The sequence below is a fragment of the Ambystoma mexicanum genome, chromosome 7q (assembly GCF_040938575.1).
Source record: "Ambystoma mexicanum isolate Mex_15411 chromosome 7q, UKY_AmexF1_1, whole genome shotgun sequence".
Taxonomy (NCBI): domain Eukaryota; kingdom Metazoa; phylum Chordata; class Amphibia; order Caudata; family Ambystomatidae; genus Ambystoma; species Ambystoma mexicanum.
The window spans coordinates 676,730,574-676,756,781 of NC_090941.1; the positions used below are offsets into that span (position 1 = coordinate 676,730,574).

A 26,208-nucleotide genomic window follows, 5' to 3' on the forward strand; every position below is an offset into this window, starting at 1 on the left:
AAGTATATTTAGATGTCTCCCTTAACCAATACTATCCCTTGATAGGTTTTCTATTATTTGGCACATAGTAGGACGTCACTCTTGATGTATTTTTTGCATATAAGGATGTTTTTGTGAGAAAATCGTTCAGAGCTGAGCGAATGTTCGTTGATGTCCGTTGTAACCTCCCTGTTTTAGATAATTGTTAAAAAAACAGACTCTTTGCCATCTTCCTGTGTTGGTTCGATTATTTGGACTCAGAATTACTCTGCGATCCCATCCATTGCATGCACGTTACTAAGGGGCCATAAGTCCAACTGCATCATGCAATGAACCACGAAAATCCCTCAGAAAGAGCCTGCATTAGGGAAGCTGTACCTCTCAGGCTATTTACTGCTTGATTCTCAGGCAGAATCAAAGTTATGCCCTTTGTATGTTAAAAGAAAATTGAATTTCCATTAAAAATCTATCTTTGACTGTCTCCTGTAGTATTATTGACTGGGGGGCCAGCAGTGATGGCGTCCAGGCCTTTTTCAACTGTTTTCAATTGGAAGGGGTCTTGAGCCTTGGGGTGAGAGGGGCAGCAATTGCTCTCATGTTGTCAGTCAGCAGTCTTATAACATGGAAATATATTGCTTTCTATATTACTTTCGTTCTGGTTCTTTAAATGTGTGCTTTGCAGTACTCGCCCTAGAAACTGCATTTGCTGGACCCCTTCAGGCCGTCGCTTCCCTTGAAGTATACAGAAGTGTTATCATCTTTTGACACCGGTTCTTCTACATCACCCACTTGCTGACAAAGAAGGATTTATAGCTTTTCTGTGGCCATTTAGGAGCTCATATTGAGTAAGGCTTTTACACCTTTCATTCACGCCATGCCACATTTCCACTCATTTGTATGGCAAAGATGAGGGGTGTGTAAAGGAACAGCAGGGGCACTCTTACCAGCTACCCTGATTACCAGCAAGATGGTACTTGGGCCCCAACAAAATCCCTGCCACAAGAACAGAAGACTCAACCATAGGGTAAAATGTACTGTCTTTATTATCAAACAAAATGACAGGGATCACACTAGAACAGCATGTCATTTCCAGAGCTTTCATCCTCCAAACGTCCATCACGCCGTTTTAACCATACATGATGTCACAAGAACAAGGTGTGTCCCCCAAAACTTATAAGCCAAGGGGATTGGTCAGTTCAGTAAAACTATATAAAACATAGGGGTTTGTTCGGTAGTGGATCACCATATCTGGTGGCTTCTTCTAGGACCACCTCTAAATGTAACAAATACAAAGTTGCAGGTTGACAGGGAAATTATTGGCTCCTGCAACAAAATGGGCCTTATTACAAGTTTGCCGGTCCGGTAACTATGGTACCGGTAAGCTTGCCGGTACCGTAGTTACCGGACCAGCAAACTACAAGTTCTGCTTGTGGGTGCCTTTTTGCCTGCCAGCTCGGACCTGGCAGATGTACCGGCACCCGCGAGCAGAGCATGTCGGATGCATGGCACGATTCAAGAATGGTGCTGTGCATCCAGCCTTCCCATTCCCTTTGAGCCCTATAGGGAATGGGGAGCATTTTATTCTGGCGGCCGCAAAATGGCAATTACCGGGTCTGACGGGGCCGTAATGACCCGGCAATTGCCCATTCGCGGGTGCCCGAAAAATATTCACGTTTGGCCGCAGCCTGCCGATTTTACCAGCAAGGCTTCCCCCAAAATTGTAATGAGGCCCAATGCGTCTTAATGTGAAAGGTACCTAAGGATTGGACAAAACGTGTCTTCCCAGCCTTGGGACCTTGGACAGCTACCAGACTGAGTGGCAATAGGAACGAACATGAAGTTGCTCTGTGTTCCCATCATGTTGCCACCTCTAATCACCTAAGCTCTGAGAGAGTATATCCAGTTTTGAACCTGTGTAGTAATTGTATATTTCCACCTCTGGTTCAATGGGAACAGCTTCCCTCTGTCTACCTCAAGTGAATAAGCATTATCCTGTTCTTCCAGGTGACGTGTATAGGGACCACGAAATTGAGCTCTGCTGCTTGTAATTATGAGGATTTTAAGCTGCATTCCTTGCAGGTGTCTTATCACTGTGGTGAACTGGAAACGTTCCATCTCTGCTCATCCTTGGCTAGGATGTGCACTTTGTCTGCCGTGGAAGCTCTGTCTGCCTGCCTTTGGCTGAATCAGGCTGTCAGTCTTTTCATATATTCGAAGTCTGTCTCATCTTTCCCTTTCACTTCAGTGCACCTATGGCTTCCATCTTTGTTCTTATGGCCTTCCGTGTTAGTCGCAGTTGAGCATGTGCAACCTGGATATCTGTATTCTTTGGCATCTTGCTGTTTCCGCTTAGCAAATCATATATGTATATGTATATTACATGGCCACACTAGTGGCCATGTAGTTATGGTTAAGTTGGTGTTTCCGTAGCAAGAGCACTTTTTGGGCGGCTTATAACTTCGCTCTCCCTGGACGAATCCTCACCAAACTTTGCAAAAAAAGTATTTGGGTCACTCTGAATTTGTTTGCAAAGTTTGGTGAGGATTCGTCCAGGGGGGGCAAAGTTATAGGGGGGGTCCCAAAACTTTTTTTTTTCCCATAGACTGAATGGGAAAATTTTTTGCTCGCGTCTACAGCCCAAACCGCTGGACGGATTTTCACCAAATTTGGACCAGGAGCAGCGGCTTGGTCCCAAAGCTTGCTTTTGCAAATTTGGTGAAAATCCATCTAGTAGTTTCTTTTTAAAATGACAAAAAAGTAGGTAAAAAGAAATTAGTGATATCTTTGTTCGGTCCGCGGACACACTTCCCTGTTCGCTCCGCAGACAGTGTCCTGATTGGCCAATCGGCTTGCATGATCTCTGCGGACCTGCAACGAGTTCGATGATTGGACAACGTGGAGCGTGAAGCGCGTCAGATTTTCGGTAGCGCCCGCCATCTTGGATTCGCGGACAGCACGGTGAAACTTTGTTCAAAATTTGTATTTAGTAGAGTGTGTTGGTGTGTAGGAGTGTTTGTGGAGGGTGGGAGTGTATGAGATAGGATGAAAGTTGTGTTTTTTCATGTGTTAGACGTTCTTTTTGTGTTCGATTTGTCTGCGGACATCACGGGTGTTCTCAAATGTTCTAAATAAACTGAATGGGGGGTGTTCTGAGGACTCAATATGTGTCCGTTTTGTTCGCAAGCAAGCTGAAACTGTTCTAAGAACACTCGCTGTCTCCTGAAATGTTTGCAAATATGAATGGGGGGTTGTGGCTGGCAAGTTGAATGTGTTCTAAGAACTCTCGCGGTGTCCTGAAATGTTCACAAATAAACAAAATGGAGGTGTCCTGAGGACGCTGTCCGTATTGTTCTTTGTCAAGTTGAATGTGTTCTAAGAACACTCGCGGTGTCCTGAAATGTTCGCAAATAAACAAGATGGTGGTGTTCTGAAGACGCTTCTAAGAACACTCGCGGTGTCCTGAAATGTTCGCAAATAAACAAAATGGGGGTGTCCTGAGGACGCTGTCCGTATTGTTCTCTGTCAAGTTGAATGTGTTCTAAGAACACTCGCGGTGTCCTGGAATGTTCATAGGGGGTGTCCTGAGGACGCTGTCCGCATTGTTCTCTGTCAAGTTGAATGTGTTCTAAGAACACTCATAATGTCCGCGGACATTAAAAGTTTCCATAGACCATAGTTGAAATGTTTGACTCTATGGATGTGATATGCTGCGGTGGTTGTTGCCAGGGCATAGAGTCTTGGGTGCATGGCCATTTGGCCATGCACCCAAGACTCTATGCCCTGGCAACAACCACCGCAGCATATCACATTCATATTTGCTTATAACCTTGGGTGAAAAACAAATGTATAAGGAACAAAGGTATTAGATACTATGGATGTGATATGCTGCTATGGTTCTCCTTATTTTTGTATACTTACTGTTTGGTCTAGTAACCAGAGTACATGTATTTCTTGTTAATTTCTGTGATAAAAGAAAATAGCATGTTAGTATTAGTATTTTGTAATGACTTATTACATTGTATAATCAACATACTTTTTTTTTTTGGACCCTCATATTTAGTAGATTATAAATCACAGTACTGTGCAATTTGCTCAGTTTCTGTATTTGTTGCTAAAATCATTGGGTCTGTGGGAGAAAAAAAAATCCATGTTTGATTAAACAAAATCTTTTTTCTGTTATGCTACAGTTTATTTGTTTGTTTGTTTTCAGTGTTCACTTGTTGTTTCTGGCTAATGCTTTATACTTTGGCTTGTTGCATTTCTTTGGAGCAGTAACATATTATTTATTTGTTTGGATATTATAAAATTTTGGAGCAGTTAGATACCAATTGGTGTATTCTAACTATCTATTTTTTTTAATATATTTTAGTTACATTGATTTATCTATTTGGATATTGTTACATTTTGGGACAGTTAGATACCAATTGGCGTATTCTAACTGTGTATTTTTTGGTCTAATTTAGTGGTATTCATTTATCTGTTGTAGAATCTTTGAGCAGTTAGCTTTTGGAGTATTCTAACAGTTTATATTTTTTTAACACAAGTTTATTTAGGGTTTAAATACAGTTTAGTTATCAAATTTTGGTTTTAAGAACATCAAATAAGCGTTTGTAAGATTTGCTGGTAATCTCTGCTTTAGAGTAATGGTACTATCATTACATTCAAACCATCCACATTTCTTTTTTATATATGCAGTGTAGTGCCCTGAATTGGTTGTGGCTCCTGCGTGGTAGATTATACCTATTGTTGTGATGGATTTCTTACTAAGTGATATTTGACCATGTGTGAATCCAGTCAGCTTGCATTTGTTTTTGGTACCATCTGCATTGTAACGTAGAAGCATTAGTATTATGTATTTACTATGTGTTTGTATTACTAACGTGGAGCGATTATCTGAATTGCAGGTAGAGCATAATCTATCATGGTTTGCATTTTGTACAAGTCGCTGAAATGGAATGGATTCACAATTTGGTATTGATATATATATGAAGCGTTCATTGGGGATTTCTTCTTGGTTCACATTGTTGCAGAGAGTGAATGTATGTTTCCACATGTATGAAATCTGAAAGATTTCATTTATAGGTATGTTTTTGTTTTCCAGTACTTGTAGTAAGTACATTAGAAATTCATGTGGATCTTCCTGTGAGTTTATAGTGAATTTCAACATTCCAGCACAGTAGTCCAATTGTTGTCTTATTCCATAAACACTATATGTGTTGTCAGGATTGTTTGCTGCATTTCTGTGAAGTACTAACATTTGCAAACACAATGGGTCTGTACTGTGTAAGTAAATGTTGTCAACAATTGGTGGTAATTGAAATAGAATATTCATTGCTACATTTGCGTAGCAACTTACACCAACTATATTTGAGAATTTAAATGGTCCAGGTAGTTCTGTATCTAACTGCTTTTTTTGGAGTTTGTCTTCCTTCTTTAAAGAAGTACCTGGTTTACTTTCCTTAATTGATTATTTTTTGCTTGTGGTACTTGATGAAGTATTAGTTTCTTTTACTCTCTTTGGAGGATTTGCAGTGACATCCTGTTGCATTTCTGTATGATTTATTTTTCTTTTATAACGTTTTACTTTTTGTGGAACAGAATATGTGTTTAGGTGGGGGGTGTATAGTGAGCGAAGTCTATTGTATTCTAAAATGCAAGGAATATCAGCGTTTATTTTACTTGCATCAACGTTGATTAGAAATAGACCGTCAAGTGTACGTAAGCGTGATAGTGCTACGTAGCTCATGCCTTCTTTAAAGACTGTGTTACCAATATCTATCATTGCTTTGTCTAGGGTAAGACCTTGTGATTTATGAATTGTGGCTGCGTATGCAAGAGTTAGAGAAAATTGTTCTCTGCGTACATACATATCTTTGAAGACAAGGAATCTAGCTGTTGAGCGTCCTATCCTTTTTACTTCTGAAAGTTTGTCAAAGAGTATATTGACAAACTGAATTTTGTTGTCGCGTGGGTATGTTTGAAAGCCGACAACTGTACCCAGTGCTCCATTAACTAGTCCTTGGTCCACGTCAAGGTTACGTTTAAGCATTACTCTGCAATTTAAGGATAATTTTAATATCTTTTCTAAGCCTGCTTTGTTTGAGATTGATTTTTCTAAAGTATTTAGTCTTGTTGTGGCTTGGTCACACATGGGTAGTGTCATACCATGTACATCTAGTTTGTCTGTGGCGCTAATTTCCATGATTGGTTGCATTTCTTTACTTAGCATGATTTCATTGAATTTGAAACAGCTTGCAAGAGTTGGCATTAAGGCCGTACAATTGACATTTTTGTGGGCTAATTGTTCCATAACATCTGTAGCACATGCATTATCGCCATAAAGTGCATTAATGTGCCGGGTTTTCAATATTGCTTCTGCTTCTTTAGAAAGTATACCAACTCTGATACTTTTTAAAATGTTGGCATAAGTGAGATCTGCAGGTTGCCACATGTTTTCTGTTAATTCTCTGTATTGGAAATGTTGCCAAAGGTTGACATTTCCAATGCTTCCAACAGTTTTACGGCAGAGTTTGTGTCCTAATGTTTTAAAAATAGGCTCACCTTTTACTGGTGTTAATTGAAGAAGATCTCCAAAAACAATAATGTGTTTTCCTGCAAAGAGCTCTTCATAGTCTGTTTTGAGTACCTCTTGTAATCTGAGGTGAATCAAAGCTAACATCAGGTTGGAGACCATGCTCACTTCATCTATTAGTAGCATTTTCATTTGTTTCAATACTCTGCGTAATTCCATTGCAGCTTCTGCAGAAAGTTTGTAATAGTCTAATTTGTTCTGGTGTTCTACTGGTAATAGTAGTAATCGGTGTAATGTAACACCACCTATGTTGTAGGCAGCTAAACCTGTGGGGGCAGTGACAACAGCTGACAGTTTGTTGTTTGTCAATTGTTGAAGGAACTTACTAATGATTTTGATTAGGAATGTTTTGCCAGAACCAGCTTCACCACTGACGTACAGTAGTATAGGTTTATAATTATGGCAGGAACATTATTTATTTTCATGTTTTACACCATGTGCAATTTGTTTTGTTACTTCTTGAAAAATGCTACGTTGCTCATTGTTTAGTTTTGATTGTAGTATAGTTATGTCTTCTTTATCTTCATACTGACACATGGTGTTTTCTACTTCTATCATAGCTAATTCTGCCTCATTTATTATTAGTGGTTCTCCCAGTGGTTCTTGGCTTCCTGTTACAGAAGGTTGACTACTATCAGGAGTGTCCTTATCTAGTTGGGCTTGGAGTTCTTCTTCGTGTTGCTGTTCATTGTGCAACATTGTTTTGTACTGTCTAAAGCATACATCAGTTATAGTGCTTTCATTTGCTTTGAAAGCATCCTCATATGAGTCATAGTTATCTAGTATTTGTTCTTCTTTTCTCCATGGTTTGAAGAGTTGTAGCAGGGACATGTAATATACTTCTTTATGTTGAGGAGTCTTTAGTGACAATTTGATATGATTAATTAAATTTGGTTTAGTGAGTTTAACTAAGCTGCCTTCACAGTTTGTCACTCTATATTTACCTTTTTTTCATCAGGTTTCATATTATTTTTGTATGTGTAGTTTTGGGCTATGTGGTATAGACACATGTTTTCCAAAGTATTACTTCTGTTTGGGTAGTATGTGTCCAATAAATTCTTTTTTTAAAATGTCTTGGCTGTTGGGATCACGTTTGGCTATTGTTTCTATATCTTCATATGATTTTAGAACTCTTTTTCTAGATTTAGCTGGGCCAAGACTTAGCCATACTATATTTTCAGATTTACCATACAATGCAGTACCAGTTAAACGATCAGCTGCTTCATATGATCCACATTCTCTATGGGTGAGCATTTTTATGCCCAAGCTGTATAATTTCTGAGACACTGTTTTATCTGATGACAGGTCATTCCAGAGGTCGTGGAGCTCTGTCTTTTCTGCTTTAGTTAAGTATGCTGTGACATATCGTGCAACTGCAGTAGAATTGTCTGCAATGTACTGCACATCTATGTTTGCATTCCATAAGTGGGCAATGATTGCATTATAATCAGTGATATATTTTTCTTCTTCTTTTCTTTTTATGTAATATGTATTTTTAGGTGACTTACCTTTAACACTATGTCTAACTGAAGACATGAGGTTGTTCACTTGACATGTATTTGTAACTGGTCTAGGGAAACCAAATCAGCATTTGGTGTAGTATTTCCCTTTGTTTTTGTATTTGCGACGACAATATTTTCCACATTTGTGTCTTTGAAATTGTAAATTTTGTGCATGAAGATCACTAATTGTGGCTTCTGATGGAATTTCGCAAGTGACATATTTTTCAATAAACCGTAAAACAGTGGCATCACTGTCTTGACCAAATTTAGGAGCATCTTTAATCCATAAAAGCATGTGGATATGTGGTGCTCCCCTGGCTTGGTATTCTTTTCTCCAAAAGAAGTGTTGCACTTCTCCAAGGGGAGGAACAGTTTTATTACAAATAAAATGTAGCATAGCAATGAAGCGATGGTGAAAATATCTTGATACATTAACAGGATCCAAAGAACAAAGTTCTCAAGGTGTTAGTATATCTATGTTTGTTTTGTTTTTATTTGATATGCGTAGGAAATCATGTAAATCTTCCCATGCATATTCTGCATAACTTAATGTAACAAACCAAGTGGGTGGGCCAAGGTTTCTGATCATACAACGTACATCTCCATGACGTCGAAACCAGTACTATTTAGTACCATGCATATTTGGTAATAGATTTGTAATATTTGATTGTAAAACCTCATCCTTTTGTTGCACTTTTTCTAATAATTGTGTAGCTGTCATATTTTGAAAGTGTGATCCTGATTTTAATATGTGTGCAACTCCGTAACATAAAGTTGCTAGTTCACTTTCAAAGAGTAGGTGGAATATGTACTCCCAGATTTAGACAAAATGTGGATCTTCAGAATACATCCGTAATGAGCAGTATTCTGAAGCTGATATTTGAATAGGTCTATCATCATACCTTCCTCCTTTGCCAGTAGGAAAGAGTAGAGGAAAAGCATGTGCTTCTATACTTTTTTCCCATTACTTTATGTAAATCTACAAGCTGTTCCCATATTTTTTTGTCTTTTGTAGGTACTCCATTTACTAAGATAATTAAAGATTGCTGCATTGGACGTTGCACTCCTAGAGTATGCACATTTTCTTTTAGATCTAATGGTAAATAAACTACTTTTCCACGAATGCCTTTTACCAATTCAGAGGGAGGTAATTTTGCTGTTTTTGGTTGAAGGCGTATTATTGCTTGAAATGGGTGTACTGTTTGAATTATGATGCTCTCATATAAATTAAGTTGTTGTAGGGGTTTTGGTACTGGGTATAATTCCAAATTATTTGTGATAGCACGTGAAGGAGTTTGGTTGTTGTCAAGTTTTGTAGTGCAGTAACTGCAAAGTATTAAGGGCTCAGTTATTTCGTATTTGTTTTCTGCTACAAGGTAGAGAGCTAATACAAACCATTTAGAATCTTCATTGTCTTCTATTTTGTATGATAGGTCTACAGTTTTTGTGTTACTTTTATAAAAAGTTCTACGGCAACATACACATACATGGTTTGGTACTTCAGCTGATGTACTTTTAAATTTTATTATTTCTTTTTTGTATGTGTTTAGCAAAAGGTTGCCATGTGTAGAATTGTTGCTTAATTGGTTTAAAGCTATTTCATTCTGTAAATGGCTTTCACTTCCAAAAATATTTTTTCTGGATATAGTCAATTTCTTCAAGTAGGTCTTTCGCTGTACCATGTAGAAGGATGTTATTTAACTTTGCTAGTGCTAAAGCAGGACTTTTAGCATAGTACAGTTTATAGACTAGATTTCTTATAGTTGAATGATGTGTTGATATCCTTTTGATATCATGGAAAGTGGTTTTACAAGTAGGTCCTGTAATGCAGGCCAATGAATGTCCTTGTAGTCCTGTGTACTTGCGCACTGGACAGGTATCCATATTTTGCAGTAATTTAATTTTGATTTTGTCTTTGCTTTTTACATATTTATTGAGGAATTGGCGTAAAGATTTGAAACATTGTTTGGGAATGGTACACATTGACGTGCATGGCTATTTGTACACTAGACGTTCTGATTCAGTTGAATGGAGGGGTAATTCTAAGTTTTCAGGGCATATTTTTGTAAGGAGTACTTCTGGTTCCAATATGGTATTATTCACTTTTTCATAACCTCGACCACTGCGATGTATGGCAATTGTATTTGTTTGCTTTTGTGTGTACGCTTCTTCATTAAAATATGGTTGTGTGCTCGTAGTGTGATTCCATTCACCTCTGCAGATACTTAAGAAGTTCTTTCTGTTAACATTTCGCTTATTGAGAAGTCTTTTTTGTAATTTAGTTATTAGTTTTGTTAGTGGTTTCATTTTGTTTAACAGTAAAATAAATAACTTTCTTTTGAAAAGAATTGCACTGTCCATCAACGCTTCTAAGATTAATTTCCTATGATAGGTTTTAAACATTGAACCTGATTTCTCTCCTGTTTTTATAAGATTTTGAAGGACTTTGTGACGGTACATTTTGGCTAAAATACTTTTCTTGGTATGCTTACTTTGCACTATATTAAAATTTAAAGAAGTAGTTTTATCTGTAGTGATAGCTGATTTTCTGTTAATTGTTTTTTTGGTTTGTTTTACATTTTGATAGAGGAGGCAAAGTTTTTGTACTTGAAACTTCTTGTGTTTCACTAAATGACTGTATTAGCTGTTTTGTTTCAATTTTTTTTACAAATTCTGCTAGAGATGGATGCTTATGTTGGACACTTTTATTTTCATTTGCTCTACTTTTGCGTTGCTTTCTACGGACTTGACTTTTCATAGGCATTCTTTAGGGTCTGTTGAAAAAAATAAAGAAGGTATGGGTTGTGGTGTTCTGCAATGTATGTGTGCTGTGTGCATGAGTGTTTGATTAAGATGATAAAGATGTATGTAATGGTGTGTGATTGTGCATTGGGAACAACAACCAGTAGGGATAGGTGTTCTTGAATTTATGTGTTACTAAACTGGGGTTCAGATGACCAAAGAAAAGTAAGCTAGTGATGTGGGAAAGTACAAATAGTAAATCTAATGTATACAATTAAAACAGTTGTTTGTTGGGTAATTTGTGTGTCCAAAAATAGGAATTTGTGGGCCATTCTGGCTGTAAATCGCTGTTTAAGACATGGAGATTTTTGGACAAAATGGTACACAATCTCTATTTTTAGGCACAGAAATTGCTTGTATTAACCTTACAGTATGTTTGAGTAATAATACAAATATTATGGTGATATTCTACTTAGTTTTTTTCTTAAATTAACAGGTAACTTCTTAGTTCTTCTTTGTTCTTCGAATTCGCCTGCTTCTTTTCAGGAGACTGGTCTTCACTGCAATTGTAAAAGCTTCAAATTAGTAACTTTGTTTATATATAGCGCTGTTTTTAATTTAGATATTGATTTTTTAAATTGAAATCCTCAGCGCCTTCTTTAAAACCATTAAACTAATTTATTTACATAAGATACATTGCATCAGTTCAGTACATATGATATGTTCTTAATGAACAAATTGCATTGAATGACTAACTGTAGCAAAAAAAATATCTTTACTATGTCTTGTGAAATTTATAATATACCAGTGAATACCACTATTTCTGTAACTAAGCTGTTCTAGGTAATAGCGCCTCAGTGTCATGTCTAAATTAAAGTAATTAAGTAAATAAATAAATAAAAACAAAAAATATGAAATTGTATAAGTATTTTTTTAAAGATTTAAACATAGATTGTGCTTGCATGCAATTTTGTTTGAATATATGTAGTCTATATATTTCATTTAAAAAATGTTAGTTTAACATGATTTGAGGGTGTGTGTGTATAAAGAAAGTAAATAGTATAAAGGTTTATAAGTGATAGTTGATTTTAGGAAATTGAAAAGAATACAGTAAATTCATTTTACAGATTACACAAGCTAAAGGTCTGTTTGAAAATGTGTTCATCTACTGTACAGAAAATATGCATACCTGAAGTTTGTGTTCATGCATATGGATATGCATGGAGCTGCAAGTAGAAATCTTGGAGACTTGTACAGTATTTCTGGTAGATGGTGCTTGCCAATGATATGACACTTGTACTCAGAGAGATTCACAGTACATTTGCAGTGCTGATCTATGATGATGCAGTTAGATGTAGAGGTCTTGAATGTGATTGGTGCATGGTCATGTGACTTCTTAGCTACATCCAATGAGGGAATGGCAGAGAGTGTGAAGTGGAAATGGTAGAAGGGCTGTTCATGTTACGAAATGTCCACGGACATGGCGGTAGTTCGCGGACATCGGGAGTTACATCCGGGGATTTTTGGGTTCAGAAGTCATGCAAATGAGAATGAGTACTGAAAGGGATTGGTCAGGAAAGTTTAGTGGGTGTGTTGTGCCAGAAGAGAGTTTCTCATATACTGTTTTTGCTGAGAGAACAACAGATAGCTATGTCTGTGTGTTTTAGGAAAAAGATTGTATGGATTTTGGGAGATTCATGGATATATTGGTTGAAGGTGCATGCAGAAAGCTGTGGAGTAGCTGTAGATCTTGGATTCCCACATGTGGAAGTACACTGGCATGGAGTACGTGGAATTAAGTGGTTGGACTTGCTACCTCTCTGTGCTACTTTGGAGACAGAGCAACATCCAGACATAATTGTAATTCATTGTGGAGGGAACAGTTTAGAACATGTGACTGGAATTTGTTTGCAATTTGCTATGAAAGAAGGACTTGGGAAGGTTATGGACATGTTTCCCTTATTCTCAAGTGATATTTTCACGGATTGCGCAGAGACAAATGTGGCTTTGTTCTTCTTCATTTGGTCCACAAATGGAAAAAGCAAGGCGCAATGTTAATAAAGCGGTTTGTGCCTTTCTAAAAGATTTTGGCATGTCTTCTTTTCACAATGAAAATATTCTGTTTCGTAGTACAAACATTTTTCGCAAAGATGGAGTCCATCTTACTTATGGTGGCAATCAGATTTTTCTGAGAAATGTACAAAATACATTGCAACCTTTTTTGGAATTACAACATCCATTTTGAAGTAGGTGTTAAGCATTTATAATTTTTGACTTACAAACACTTCCCAAAGGCTCTTTTCAGAGCCACCACTTCCTCCCAGAGAAAATTGCAATGTTTGTGATAGGGTAGCAACCCAATTTTTTAAATGTTAGCGAACTGTCCGCGAACTTCTAAAAAATACAAAGGGCCCTGCTTCATTTATTTTCACTTCTATTTTTTAACTCTGAAAGGCGGCTCTGAAAAGAGCCTTATTTTTTTTTTGATTTTTGATATTTTGTATTTTTTTTGGTTTTTTATACATGACACACTAGGAGAGGAGGGCAAAGGAAGATAAAGGGGGGACACCAACCACAGGGATAAGAAAGGGCGAGCTGAGAGAGGAAGATGTAGAGTGGGTTTTATTTGGGTAGTGAGCAGATCTTCTCGTGCTCTGAGACGATAGTCTCAAAAGCACTACGAAGTCGCTCCCCCCTGCAGAGTACTGTGTCACAGTACATACATACAACTGTGACCCTCGAAAGGTAAGGGTCATCAGCATTCTGTATGGCCTGTGAGGCAGCTTGAGGAAGACGCTGTCCCACAGAGGTAGTCCTTGTGGTGACAGGATCAGAAACAGAGGATGAAGTAGAGGAAATCAACCTGCTATGTTCTTCGCAAGGTACAACCCTGCGAATAGCCCCAGAGTGAAATGACCTCAGGTGTCGCTTCATAGTAGTGGTCCCAAAGCTGTACTTACCGTGCTTCCCGCGACTGAGTATCATTTTGCACTCATTGCAGGTAACACGGTTCGCACGAGCCTTAGGAACATTCCCAAGAATGGTAAATAACCGCCACACCCAAGACTCACGCCTAGTGCGGGTAGTAGGGATTTCCTCTACCTCATTCTCATCATCCTCTTCTTCCTCCTCTGCTTCCTCACTCCTGTTCCCCTCTTCAGGCCCTTGGGGAGGTGGTGGTGGTGGAGGGGGTGGGGGTGGTGTCATCAATGACATTTGTGATGTCATCTTTGATGTCCTGGGTGTTAGGCTTAGCAGTGCACGGTGGTGGCGCGAGTTATGGTTGCTTAGCTTACCATAACTGGCGAATTTCAAGGGTTTTTCGGTTTTACTTGGAACCATAACGTCCCTTTGACAACGTTTTTTCACTGAATTTCATAGGTTTTTAGCAGCGCAACTTAACCATAACGTCCCTTTAACAAAGTTTTTTCACTGAATATATATATATATGTGTGTGTGTGTGTGTGTGTCAGTCCTCTATCTGCACCAGACATAAGCCTTTTTGTGTCTATCTGCAATAAAGCTTCATGCATGGATGCCTATATATTTCATATCTACGTGCACCTATGTCAAGATGGCAATTAAAACGTTATCCGTTTGAGGTTGTAGTCAGTCAACTTGTTCGATTGATGACAACTCGTCGGGTGGGGGTCACAAGGGCCGTACTTGGACCTCCATCTTCAGGCGGAATGTGACTTGCGCTGTTGCCAACTTTTTTCCTCTCTGCCATACGAATGCTCCAGCATTGGCTCCAGCATTGGCGCTGGCATGGATTTTCATGCCGTTGCAAATGCTGGAGATGCTTATGTGGTCCAGTGGCTTTATGCACCAGCATAAGCAGAATACTGTATACTGATCCATTGTAAACGCTTGTGAGCATGTTGGGCAGCATTTAATTGTAATTATGAATGCTGCTCAACATGCGCGCACCCCACAGGTGTCTCAGACTGTTTTCTGCTCTAACCAAGGGGGGCCCCCAACCATCATGTAAAATGGACCCCAATAAAGTTACTACAGCTAGCTAGTTACCCCTGCTCTGTCTCTCGCTCCTGTCAGGGAGTCCACCTACCTCAGTGCGCTGCCAGTGCATCGAGTGAGCTATGTAATGAGCGGGCATCTAATTGCCTGCACCAGTAGTCATGTATTATACGGTGAAGAATCTGACTGGCTGCTCTTCTCTCAACATTTCAATGATTGGGTGAAAGATATTTATCCAACATGTCACACCACATGGCTAATTTCCATGCTCTTAAAATATACTTCCTGAACATTAGGGTTTGTCTTAGTGTAAGGCACACAGTGCTAATAGACAGAAAGTAGTTTTGCGAGTTCGACGTGCATTAAGTAAGCACTCCCTGATGGCTTGTGGTGGTTCAATATGCTTTTGTTCTGCCCCTAATTTTTCCTAGTGCTTGTTTGATTCTCAGCGAGATTTCTATGTTTCTCTATCGTCCTTGCTTTAAGGACTTTCATTGTGAGGTTGACTTTTTTTTTCTTTTAGTGATATATTTTCAGATGGGTGACAGCATGAAGGGAAAAGCCAGTCTTTGGATAGCTGTTTGTCTATTTCACATTATTATTTTAAACGGATATTTGTTCCAAGGGCTAGAGGCAAATCTAAGCCACACTACCTTTTTGCATTGTGGATACAGCCACCAAAGGGGACAGGATAGCGGGCATGCTCTCATCCCTTGACCAATCACCTTGATAAAAGAAAAGGACCTAAGAAAGACGCTGCTGTGCATGAAACTGTCTCCTCCTTCAGCATCTCCTGCCAATGTACGCTTGCATCTGAGGAGACGTGCTTCTGGAGGTTGCCAGGAATTGACAATCAGCGACGTAGACAGGCCTTTAGGGCAACACCAACCCTTTTTTCCGCTGGGCCTAACCGGCTGTGTTTTGAGACCACAGCACACAGTGTCCCCCTGCTCTAGGCTGAAGTGTATAGCATGCAGGCCTACGCTTTTGTGGTTTTCTGGCTACACCACGGGTATCTGTGCGTATTGGTGGTAACAGTTTGGGCAGTTAGCCTGCAAATTCCCTACACTTTCCACTGTCTGAGAACACCAAAAACATGATTTTAACATCTCTTCTGATTGTGTTTTTAATGTATTCATAAAATGTGTATGACATCAAGGTTTTTCAAAAGATATTGCAGAAAAAGCCGACCATTACTTATCAATTGTGGCTTAGGAGACCGCTTCTTTCAATTATTATTTTGATATACATCAAGTAAAGTAAAGAATGAAAAATGAGACCTACAAAGAAAGTACATATTCAGATCAAATGAAGCAAGATTTTTAGATTGTTACAGTTAGTGTCCGGCGTTTTAGACTGTTAGGAATTTAGATTTGCGCTCGTGAACTTGATTATAGTGCTCTGTAGGGTCTTTTATCACGTGTTTTTGTATACATGTTTAACAGATTTTCGTGAGAAGGTATTCTGTGTAATGAATTGTAGGCTAGGCAACATATATTTTTTGTATTATTGTATGTTTACGGTGCGTGACTTTTAACTGTATTACTGTGTGTGTGTTTACTGTGACGCGCTCTGGCGCTCTAGTTGGCAACATTTTAAATAAATAAATAGAAATCAGATAAAGCCGGGATAACATGTCCTGTAGTAATCAAACATATAAAAGGACTCCTGACGGAGCATCTTGGCCATTTTCATGGTGGCTAAAATCCAATAATTAATATAACGTGCCGCCTTGGCACTCAGTGTGACAAATGTGTCTGGCAAATATTCGCGACCCGGCAAATTCCTGGGAATGCAGCGAGGAAACCATTCGAACAGAAAGGGGGCGGCATGTTAATTCAATCGAACAATGACGGGGGCCATTTTCGTTAAAACAGAGTGCAAGCAATGGGAATTTTTAAAAGTGGGTTTCATATACATTTTATGCCAGAGATGTTGACGTGTGCTTTTGCTTTATAATCGTAGTTACGTTATGTACACTCAGATAAACTTTTAAAAATGTCTTTCCGAAATCAGTGCCTCATTTAAATAAACATACAGTCTTTTAACTACCTCATCGGGGCGAAGCATTGCTAGCATGTCTGAGTTTTGGCCCCATATTGTATTTTGCGTGCCAGGGCGAGGGATGTTTACTGCAGAAAGCTTTTTAAGGATGTATAGTTTATGCGTGCATGCTTCCTTCGGCCTTGCCTCCATCACCAGGAGGCAAATCCGCATCAACAGAGACTGTTTTCTAAACATGATATTTGTCATCTGCTCCAAAGCTTAAGTATAGTACGTGGGGCGCTTCCAAGAAGTGCCTTTTGAGGATATCTAAATGTGGACTCCAGCTGTCCCTCTGGAAAGATATGTATATCTTGACATGCGCCCAGCTGACTGACATCTCTCCTCTCCTTTGCAGGGTCTCTCCGCTGCAGAAGTCTGAAATAGTAGACATGGTAAAGAAACATGTGAATGCCATCACACTCGCCATCGGGGATGGGGCCAACGATGTTGGAATGATCCAGACCGCACACGTTGGCGTGGGGATCAGCGGCAACGAGGGCATGCAGGCAACCAACTCCTCCGATTACTCCATCGCTCAGGTCAGAGGCACGAAAGCTCAGCTGCTCTAGCTTGTCGACAGAGACCTTGCGTTGAAGAGGTAGCGCGGCTCTGGCCCGCGATCCAAGGGGATGTTTCTAGGACCGGCACTCTTTGCGGCGGTCCTCTGAATTTGACCCCCTTGGTGTGGACGGTCTCCTCTTAAGTTTGAACTTGTCATTCTCCTTAGCAGGATGATCCACCATCTACTGGAGGCTTGGGTTTCTCCCTGCCAGCTCTGTGGGGATCAAATGGCCCCGTAACCAGGACGAGGCGCCGCTGAGGACAGTTCTGTTTTAAATATTCTTCTATTTATAATATCAGCTTCTCTTTACATAACTACGCACGTCTGTGAAAGGGATCATGTGCTTGAGAATGGTCACTATACGCACCTTCCTCCTGCCATTAGGGTGAAACATTCCAAAGAGAGGGCAGTACATTCCGGAATGTTCCCTTGGGAGAGACGTTGCAAGCATCACATACACGTCTCTTGTGTGTAAGAGGTTTCTCTAATGTGACAGGTCAAAAGCTTCGAAAACATGCTAATCTGGCTTGCTTCGTTACCATTCTTACACACCAACAGTACACTAATGCATAGGGTCAACCTAGCACATCCCCCGCCCCTAACTTCCCACCATCAAAACGAGAAACGTTGAAGGGACCTAGCCTTAGCAGTACCTAGGGACCACAAAAGCCTCACCCACCAATCACCATCCGCAACATGCCCATGGTCGTTCATTCCACTCACCCAAGCTCCCCAAAGTGGCGACTATAATGCTTTGCTCCTCAACGCCCGTCTGATCAATTACAAATCAACTCGGCATTGAAGTACATCACAGTTGATTTTGGAATTTATTTTCAATTCATATTTTGTAATGGCCTTAGAGGCTTGACCTTAACTCAAATACCTCAGGTTAGGGCGAGAGGTGGTTGCAAAGATACCAACAGGTGCTGTGTGTTGGTAACCCCTCCCCCCCCGTGCCCGTGTGCCCTTTGACTTTGGTTTCTCTTTTATGCAGGACACTCGTTTGTGACTTGCAGTTGCTGCTGAAGATGGCAGAAGGGTGCAAGTACTTTTACTGGCTCGCTCATCATGGATCGCCCAGAGTGGGTGGGGTTTGAGAATTGCAGACAGGGAGGCCTGAGAATGTTTCTCCAGTCTCTAAGAAGAGGCCTCTGCGTTGCCTTAAGTGCAAAAGTACATTGCTATGTAAGTCATGAAATGGTATGAAAAGTGAAGGCAGAATGGCATAACATTCAAAGATGTTTCTTCTCAATAAACACCCCATCAGAAACACCCATCTGCTCACGCATAAGCACACATTACATGATACATGCATCATCATACCTGCCACCCTTGTGTCCAAGTCTTACCACTACACCCTCACAGAGTACAGATGGGGAGAAATGGCATATGAGGAGGGACACAAGCATGATGTGAATTTACGCAAAAATCGACAGAAGAAGCCAGTGCATGATCAGGCGCACGTACAACAAATCACCACCGAATCCGCAGGCATGGCTACCCGCATACATCAGAATACAGCAAGGACTATGATACATTTGATCGTGCTGGTCACATAATTATCTGCCTACTTACACCAGAATACGCCTCAAGACCTATGACATCAGTATGCAGTGAAGACCTAGGAGAAATTCAGGCATGCTGAACACATAGCAAGTCTCTAGCACTCACACCATCTCAGACTCCTCTTAGCACCCATCCAAATGCCTGACCTCATGGGTTGCTCTCTACAGGAGCCTGGCCAGCCCTGATAAGCATTATTTGGCCAAATATACACACATTCTAATCTTACTCCGTGACCTCCAACACTCTGGACTTCGGTCTCCGAGGGCATTCCCACCACCACTGAGACTATAATAATGGTAAAAAGCGCTATATAAATAAAATCTACAATACAATTCTCTCTCCTTTCTCCTCCTCTCCCATTATCGGTGGCACTAGGTGGGAGTCCTCTTGGCCCCCTTCCACTCCTCCAAGACCATGATTAATGTCTATCTGAATGGCACCGTTTTGGTTCAGAGCCCTCATAACTCCTTTTTGATAGGCGTTTTCCACGTCTTATCAACTTCCTCCCTTCTCCTGCTACTCCTTCTGCCAGCTCTCTGGCACCCTCATCTTCCTCCTCTGCTGACACTCGGGCGCCACAACCACCTTCGCAGGGTGTACCTCAAGCATGTACCCCTCCACGGAAGTCTTTCAAATGTGGCAACCTGCTCCATGTCGCTACTCTCAACTCTCGTTCTGCTGTCAAACACTCCTCTTACATCTGGCACCTCCTCGAAGAACTCAACCTAGATGTCCTTGCTCTCCCCGAGACACGGTTTCACAGTTTATGGCCAGTTCTGTCACAAGTTTTGACACTCTCCTTCTTGTGGGCTACAAGATCCTCTCCGAACCCAGAACCAACCATCCTTGAGGTGGGGTAGCCCTGATCATTCCGGAGTGGGTCCTGGCCTCTGTCATCCCTATGCAGGCCTACTCCTCCTTTGCATGCCTGGTCTGCAGGCTCTATATCTCTCCTGGCCACCATCTTCAGGCCATGTGGCCAGGTTGCCCTCTTCCTCTCTGAATGGGCCGACCTCTCCTCTTCTCTCCTTGCCTCTACTTCTCAACTTCTCCTCCTCCCAGATCTCAACATCCACCTGGATGCTTCTAATCCCTCGTCTGGGCTTTTCCACAACCGCTGCGACACTCTCTCTCTCTCTCTCTCTCTCTCTCTCTTTCCATTCTGCACTTGGCCCGGCACACTCTGCCGGACATTCTTTGGATGTTCTCATCACCTCAGACATCCCCCTCTCTAACCCTCTCACCACTCCTCTCTCTTGGACTGACCACTTTCTGCTCTCCTCTCATCTGAAAATCTCTATCCCTCAGACAAAGCCCCGCTTCCCCCCAGCACTGCCACCTACCTTTTCGGTCATTCATCCCATGAAGCGTGTCTCAGTGGATGACTTTGCCTTTACTTTCTCTGTCCCTCCTACTCCTGCGGCTGATTCACACCCTGACACAGCCCTTTCTAGTCTGCATCATTCTATTTCTAACACCCTGGACATTCTTGACCCAGTCATGAGAATCCGGCTGAAGCCTACCTCCATTTGCAACTCTTGGTATGATTCCGACCTCGCCCTCCTGACATGCAAGTGCAGGGTGGCTGAGAGGAAGTGGAGGGCTTCGGGCCAACCCTCTGACAAACTGGCCTGCCACCTGCTCCAAAGTCAATACAGACGCTTTGTCCTGTCCAAGAAGAGAGCACACATTCAAGCCCGCGTCTCTGTGGCCTCTAACAACATGGCCGAATTCTTTAAAATCTGCAAGGAACTGGCCAATCCTGTTTCAATCTCTACCTCTCCCGTTCCCTCCCAGGCCTTCTGCATGGCTCTGGCCTCTCACTTCTCTGCTAAAACTCTGGACATTCTGTCCTCTATAGCCTCTTCCACTCTCAGCCCCCCTTTGGCCATCCCTCCCTCTCCTTCTCCTTTCTCCTCTTTCTCTCTGACAACACCTGACAATGTTTCTAGACAAGTCCGATCTATGAGAGTGTTGTCAAAACAGGTGCTTCGCTGCTTCTCCAGAACCATCAAGGACCATATTGACACCCTCACTCCACCCATGGCCGATTTGTGTAATGACTCTTTTGCCACTGGAACTTTCCACTCTCCTATCAAGCACTCCCTTGTGCACCACCTCCTCAAGAAGTCATCTGCCGATCCTACCTGCCCTGCAAACAATCGCCCAATCTCCTTTAACACTTTCCTGGGCAAATTCTTGAAAAAACTGGTGCTCTCCAAGCTTGCTCTCCACACTGAATCTGTTGGTTGTCTCCATGACCAGAGCTTCAGAGCTGCCAGAGGCACGGAAACAGCTCTCCTGAACACCTGTGAAGATCTGCTCTCTAACCTTGATTCCAGCACTCCTTCTGTCCCCATCCTCCTTGATCTTTCCTCTGCTTTCGACATAGTCAACCATGCCATCCTGATCAATCGACTCCATGAGAACCTGGGCATCACAGATCAGGCCCTGGAGTGGCTGACCTTCCAGTTGGACTGCCCCTCCCAGATCCATCTTGGTCCCTTTCTCTCCTTGTCCTCTCTCTCTTCCTCTGGCGTTCCCCAGGGCTCCATCGTCTCACCTTGGTTTTTCAACCTATACCATGCCCCTTTGGCCCACCTGATCTCTACCTTCTCCTCTAACTTTCAGTGTTATGTGGATGCCACTGAGCTTTCCTCCAGGCTCCCCTCAGCCTCCTCTACTCTCTCACTCATTCCTGACTGTCTATTCACCATTCAGCATTGGTGCACCTCCAACAATCTCTGCCTTAATGCCAGTAAGATGGAGATCATTCTCATTGGCACTCCTGCCTTCCCTCTCTCACTCTGGCTGCCTGCCGTGGGCCCTTTTACTTCGCCTTCCTGTGAGGCAAAAAACCTTGGTGTCATCTTCGACTCCATTCTCCCTTTCTTTCCTCCCATCTCGGATGTCGGCAAGAAGTCCCACTACCAGCTGCACCTTCTCAAAAGAACTCTTCCCTTTCTCACTTTCCCCCAGAAGCTCACAGTCTCCAGAGCCCTGGTTCTCTCTATGCTGGACTACTGCAACAGCCTGTTTTTCATTCTGCCTTCCTCTACTCTCCGCTCCCTGCAACTAATCCAGAACAGGACTGCAAAATGTTTCCTTGGCCTCAAGCACCGAGACCGTATCTCTCCTGCCCTGAAATCTCTCCACTGGCTCCCAGTGGCTGCAAGGATCATGTTCAAGACCCTTTTCATTGTCCACAAGGCCTTCTGGGGCCAGGGCCCACTCTACATCCAATGCTCTCTTCCAAAATACCTTCTTTCTTGAGCCCTTCGCTCAGCTACCTACAACTCTCTAAGGGTTAGGCGCTTCTCCAGGCAGAGGGTTGGGGTAGATCTCTCTCTTTTGCAGGTGCCTCCCTCTGGAATGGCCTCCCTGCCCCTCTCAAACTTGAGCCCGACCACCTGGAGTTCCGGAAGCAGCTCAAAACGTTCCTTTTCTCCTCTGCTTTCTCTCTCTCCTTTTCCTGCTGACCTACCTGACCTACCTGTCTGCTGTACTGACTGGTTGCTTGCCTACCCGCAGAGTCTCACTGGGTATCAGGCTCTTTTTCGATCAGTCACCCTTGCACTGCCTCCTGGCCTACCATGCACTTAGGGACTGTAACTGTAACCCTGCCGTCTCTTGTTCTCCTTGCCCTACCCAGAGCCTCCCTGCCCTGGCTGCACTTACTCAGAACATTGCTGCCCTGTTCTCCAATCCCCTCTTCTTTGCACTCCCCCCTCCTCCATTTCCCCTTGCACTTCTCGTTCTCGCACAGGCACGATCTGAACGGCACAATGCCTAGTAAGATCGTTTGTCTTTTCCTCCCTCCGTCTTCCCACGCCTTGAATCACTTGTGTACAGGGGAGTTATAAATGACTTATCATATCATGCAATACAATACCTCATATACCCCTGTTAATTAACTAGAAAATAAACTCTACACTTTCTAGAAGAAGCACATGGCAAAAAGAGCAAAACAGCCCCTTACCTAACATTCACCTATGGCTGTAAACATATTTGCTGATCCTACATGGCAGTTTCCAGGAATCCGTACTGCACCAGCGCCTACTCACTTCTATCTTACTCGGGCTGTATGGCACCGTGCCCCCCTGATGCCCTCCCTCTGTTGCCAGTTCTCAGCAACGTTTTCACAAAGATCTTCATTTCAGATTTCACCACAAATCACAGCCCTCTCGCTCCAGCCTCCTCTTAGCTGTTGTTACTGAAATACTGGTTCTCCTTCCCCTCGCTTTAGATGATCTCCCAATAGCGGTCTTTCACACAAACATTACCTTGACTTCTTTTACCCCAGTGGAAGGGGAACATGTTAACAGACCCTTGCAGTCTCTTGATGCATGTACAATCTTCTACGCTCGTTTTCAAACTCTCCAGCAATGGACCATCGTGGCATAATATAGCCTTATAGACTGAGGGGGGGGGGGTCATTACTGAAGATAATGACCCGGCTCCAAGTTATGGCACGAGGCAAGGCTGAGGGCTTAAGTTGGTGAAGGGCCACTATCCTAAGTGGCAATGACCCCTCCCGGGGTCTATAAGGCATGTAGAGCATGGTGGTAGTAGCAATACATGTTTTTGAGTTTTGGCAGTAAACTAAAACATTTTACTCGGAACAGTGAGCAAAGTAAATGGACAAACTGAGCGAGTAAATTAAATGTGTTTTTTTTAGTATTTAAATAACATAGTTGCCTTTTATAAATCAAGCCTTTTAATTGAAACTTGGTTGAACTGGAACATGTTATGAACATGCATTAGATGTCATGTAAATGTTACCAGTTTCTGTTTAAGAAAGTGAAAGCTTTTTCCAATGTTTTATATTAACATTTCATGGTAAATAGCATTTTGCAGCAAAGATATTGTCCTCTGAGAGACTAAGTTTCTTGTTGAAAGAAATCATGCCCGGAAATTGCATTGTTTCCCTGTCTGTTTCCAAATTCAGAGGGCCTCATTATAACTATGCTGGTCCGGTAACAACGCTGCCGGTAAGCCTACCGGCACCATTTTTACTGGACCGGCACAGTACGACTCTGTGGGCGGGTGCTGTCCCACCCTCCAAGGTCGGACCGCCCACCCGCAGAGTTTCACGGAAGCACCGCCACCGTTGTTCATTTGTGGGTCCAATAACTTTGTCGTCCAGGAGGAGGCCCTTGGCTTTGAAGTATACATACACATGGAACCATCCGATATTTCCGATTTACCACCTACTGAGAGGGGTAATAAAGGCTTTGTGTCCTCCAATCCAAATTGGGCCAGCCCACGTGTCCCTTCCTACAGACCAGGCCATGCCCTGCATGCAATACAACAAGTAGGGAGACAGGCTCATACCAAATCCCAAATCAGCAGGCTCCCGACTGCCTTTCCATTAGCCTGGAATTTGTTGCCGCCCAATGAAATGGTCCACCCCTCAGGTCTGCCTTTGAAAAGACTATCTCACCTTAGCATAGCAGACATGAGTCCCTGGGTTTATGGAGAAGTGGCGACTACTACTTAAGGTTGAAAATTCTCCAATGGGAAATTGGCAACCCTTGCATGATTTGCATGTACCCTCTGTCATAGAGGGCTGAGTGGGACACACAAACAGCAGGACTTGGGAAGTTGGGTTTTATTTCACAGATTGAAAGGACAACACAAGAGGTCAATATAATCAACTGGAAACGTCTTCAGGGCATTAACTCAGTCTCTTGCCCCGGCGACCCTCCCCCCCTTGCTGATTAGCAGTATGCATGCTTTTTGGGGTATTGTGCCTAATGGCTACTTATTATAAAACTCCTCAAGAGGAATAAGTTGGACACTGCTTCTTTGGGTTCCTCGCTGATAGTCTCTGCATCGACCCCGCCAGTTGTAGGTACCACACGATTTTCTGCATAGATTGGAGTTAGAACCAAGAGTCACTACTACCACCCCCAAATTTACAGGCACCTTCTCTACCTTCCAGGCAGTACTCTGGGTATCCTCTCTGCTTTGAGCTCCCTAACTCGGTCTCAGACATGGGAATGGAATGAAGGTAAGATTCAACCAGATTTTTTTTTATTTTTCATTTTGAGTTGTTTTAGCCACATTCCACTGGCTTTAGCACAGACGATAAAGTTGTAAACATCATAAACATTTCAAAAGTACATAATAAATATGTAAAGTGCAGTGTGCAAAAGGTGCAACGAGTGCATCCCCCAAGTTGAAGGTGAAAATGCCAAAGGTTTAAGGTGCAAAAATAGCCATCACCTCCTCATCAATGAGGATAAGAGAAAGCTCTAAATTGATTCACAATCTAAAACCAATTATTGATAAAATCCAAATAACCAACAAAATCATGTCCCAAAATAACCTAGGAACCATAATTTCTGATGACATCCATGCACCTATACAACATTCCTATATGGCCTATTTTAATATAGATGAATAATATGCAGTTATTCCCAGTCAATCAAAGGAGCTGCCCCTGCAACACTTTATTTCTACTGGGACAAGGAAGAGTGACTGAGCAATGAAGATGACTAGGACCGGTAAACCTACACAGTGGTCTAGTTTATGGAAACTGCTCGGCAAGGCCAGGAAGTTTATATCTGCCACAGCTGACAGATCAGAGAGAGAGAAGCAGAAACTGAGTGGTGATGCCGCTGATGAGAACGCCAAATGCGAGCAAAATGAAAGGAGAATGATTGTGGCTGAAATGACAGGCGTGTGGGAAAAGCAGAGAGAAGGAAGCCCACTACTCTCGATTGCCAACAACAGTGGGAGTTGTACACTGCACGAAGAGGCAATGCAAGGGCCACTCGGCTGACAGGACGCACACTGACTCAATGAACCAGAGAAAACGGAGAAACAGACACAAGAGACACGTAAGACATCCCGTAAGCCCAGGGAAACCTAATGTGTTAGTGGAGCACCTGCAAATGAATGCTGTGTTACAGAATAGCGCGAGGAAGGCAAAGTGAGGCCTTTGTGGACATTGGTATCTTTGCAGATAGTATTGAGAAAGGGTCGGCAACCCACTGCATGAAGAGAGGAGTTAATGTGAATAATCATGAAAAGCGGGCAGTAGCCAAAAACATGAAAGAGAGTGTCAGCGACCCAATATTAAATAAATATAACATTGAGGAGAAAAAAAAGAATAATTGGAGAAGCGAAGAAACCCTGGCATGATTGTGAAGCAGGCGAACTGTGAGTCTGGGACACACAACCACATACGAAAGGTGTGACACTCTGGAAGTAAAGTATACAAGGGGCTTTCCTAT

At 42.0% G+C, this 26,208-nt stretch overlaps 1 protein-coding gene across 3 annotated transcripts in view; it reads left to right on the forward strand.

The window, feature by feature from the left end:
• ATP8A2 (ATPase phospholipid transporting 8A2) overlaps positions 1 to 26,208 on the forward strand; it is a 3,773,191-nt gene that overhangs the window by 2,397,054 nt on the left and 1,349,929 nt on the right. For all 3 annotated transcript variants that reach the window (XR_011284127.1, XM_069639892.1, XM_069639893.1), the window contains exon 26: positions 17,195 to 17,378. Coding sequence is in view for 2 of the 3 variants with exons in the window: in XM_069639892.1 (XP_069495993.1) it covers positions 17,195 to 17,378 (184 nt within the window). In the remaining variant the exon portion in view is untranslated. The remainder of the gene's footprint in view (positions 1 to 17,194; positions 17,379 to 26,208) is intronic.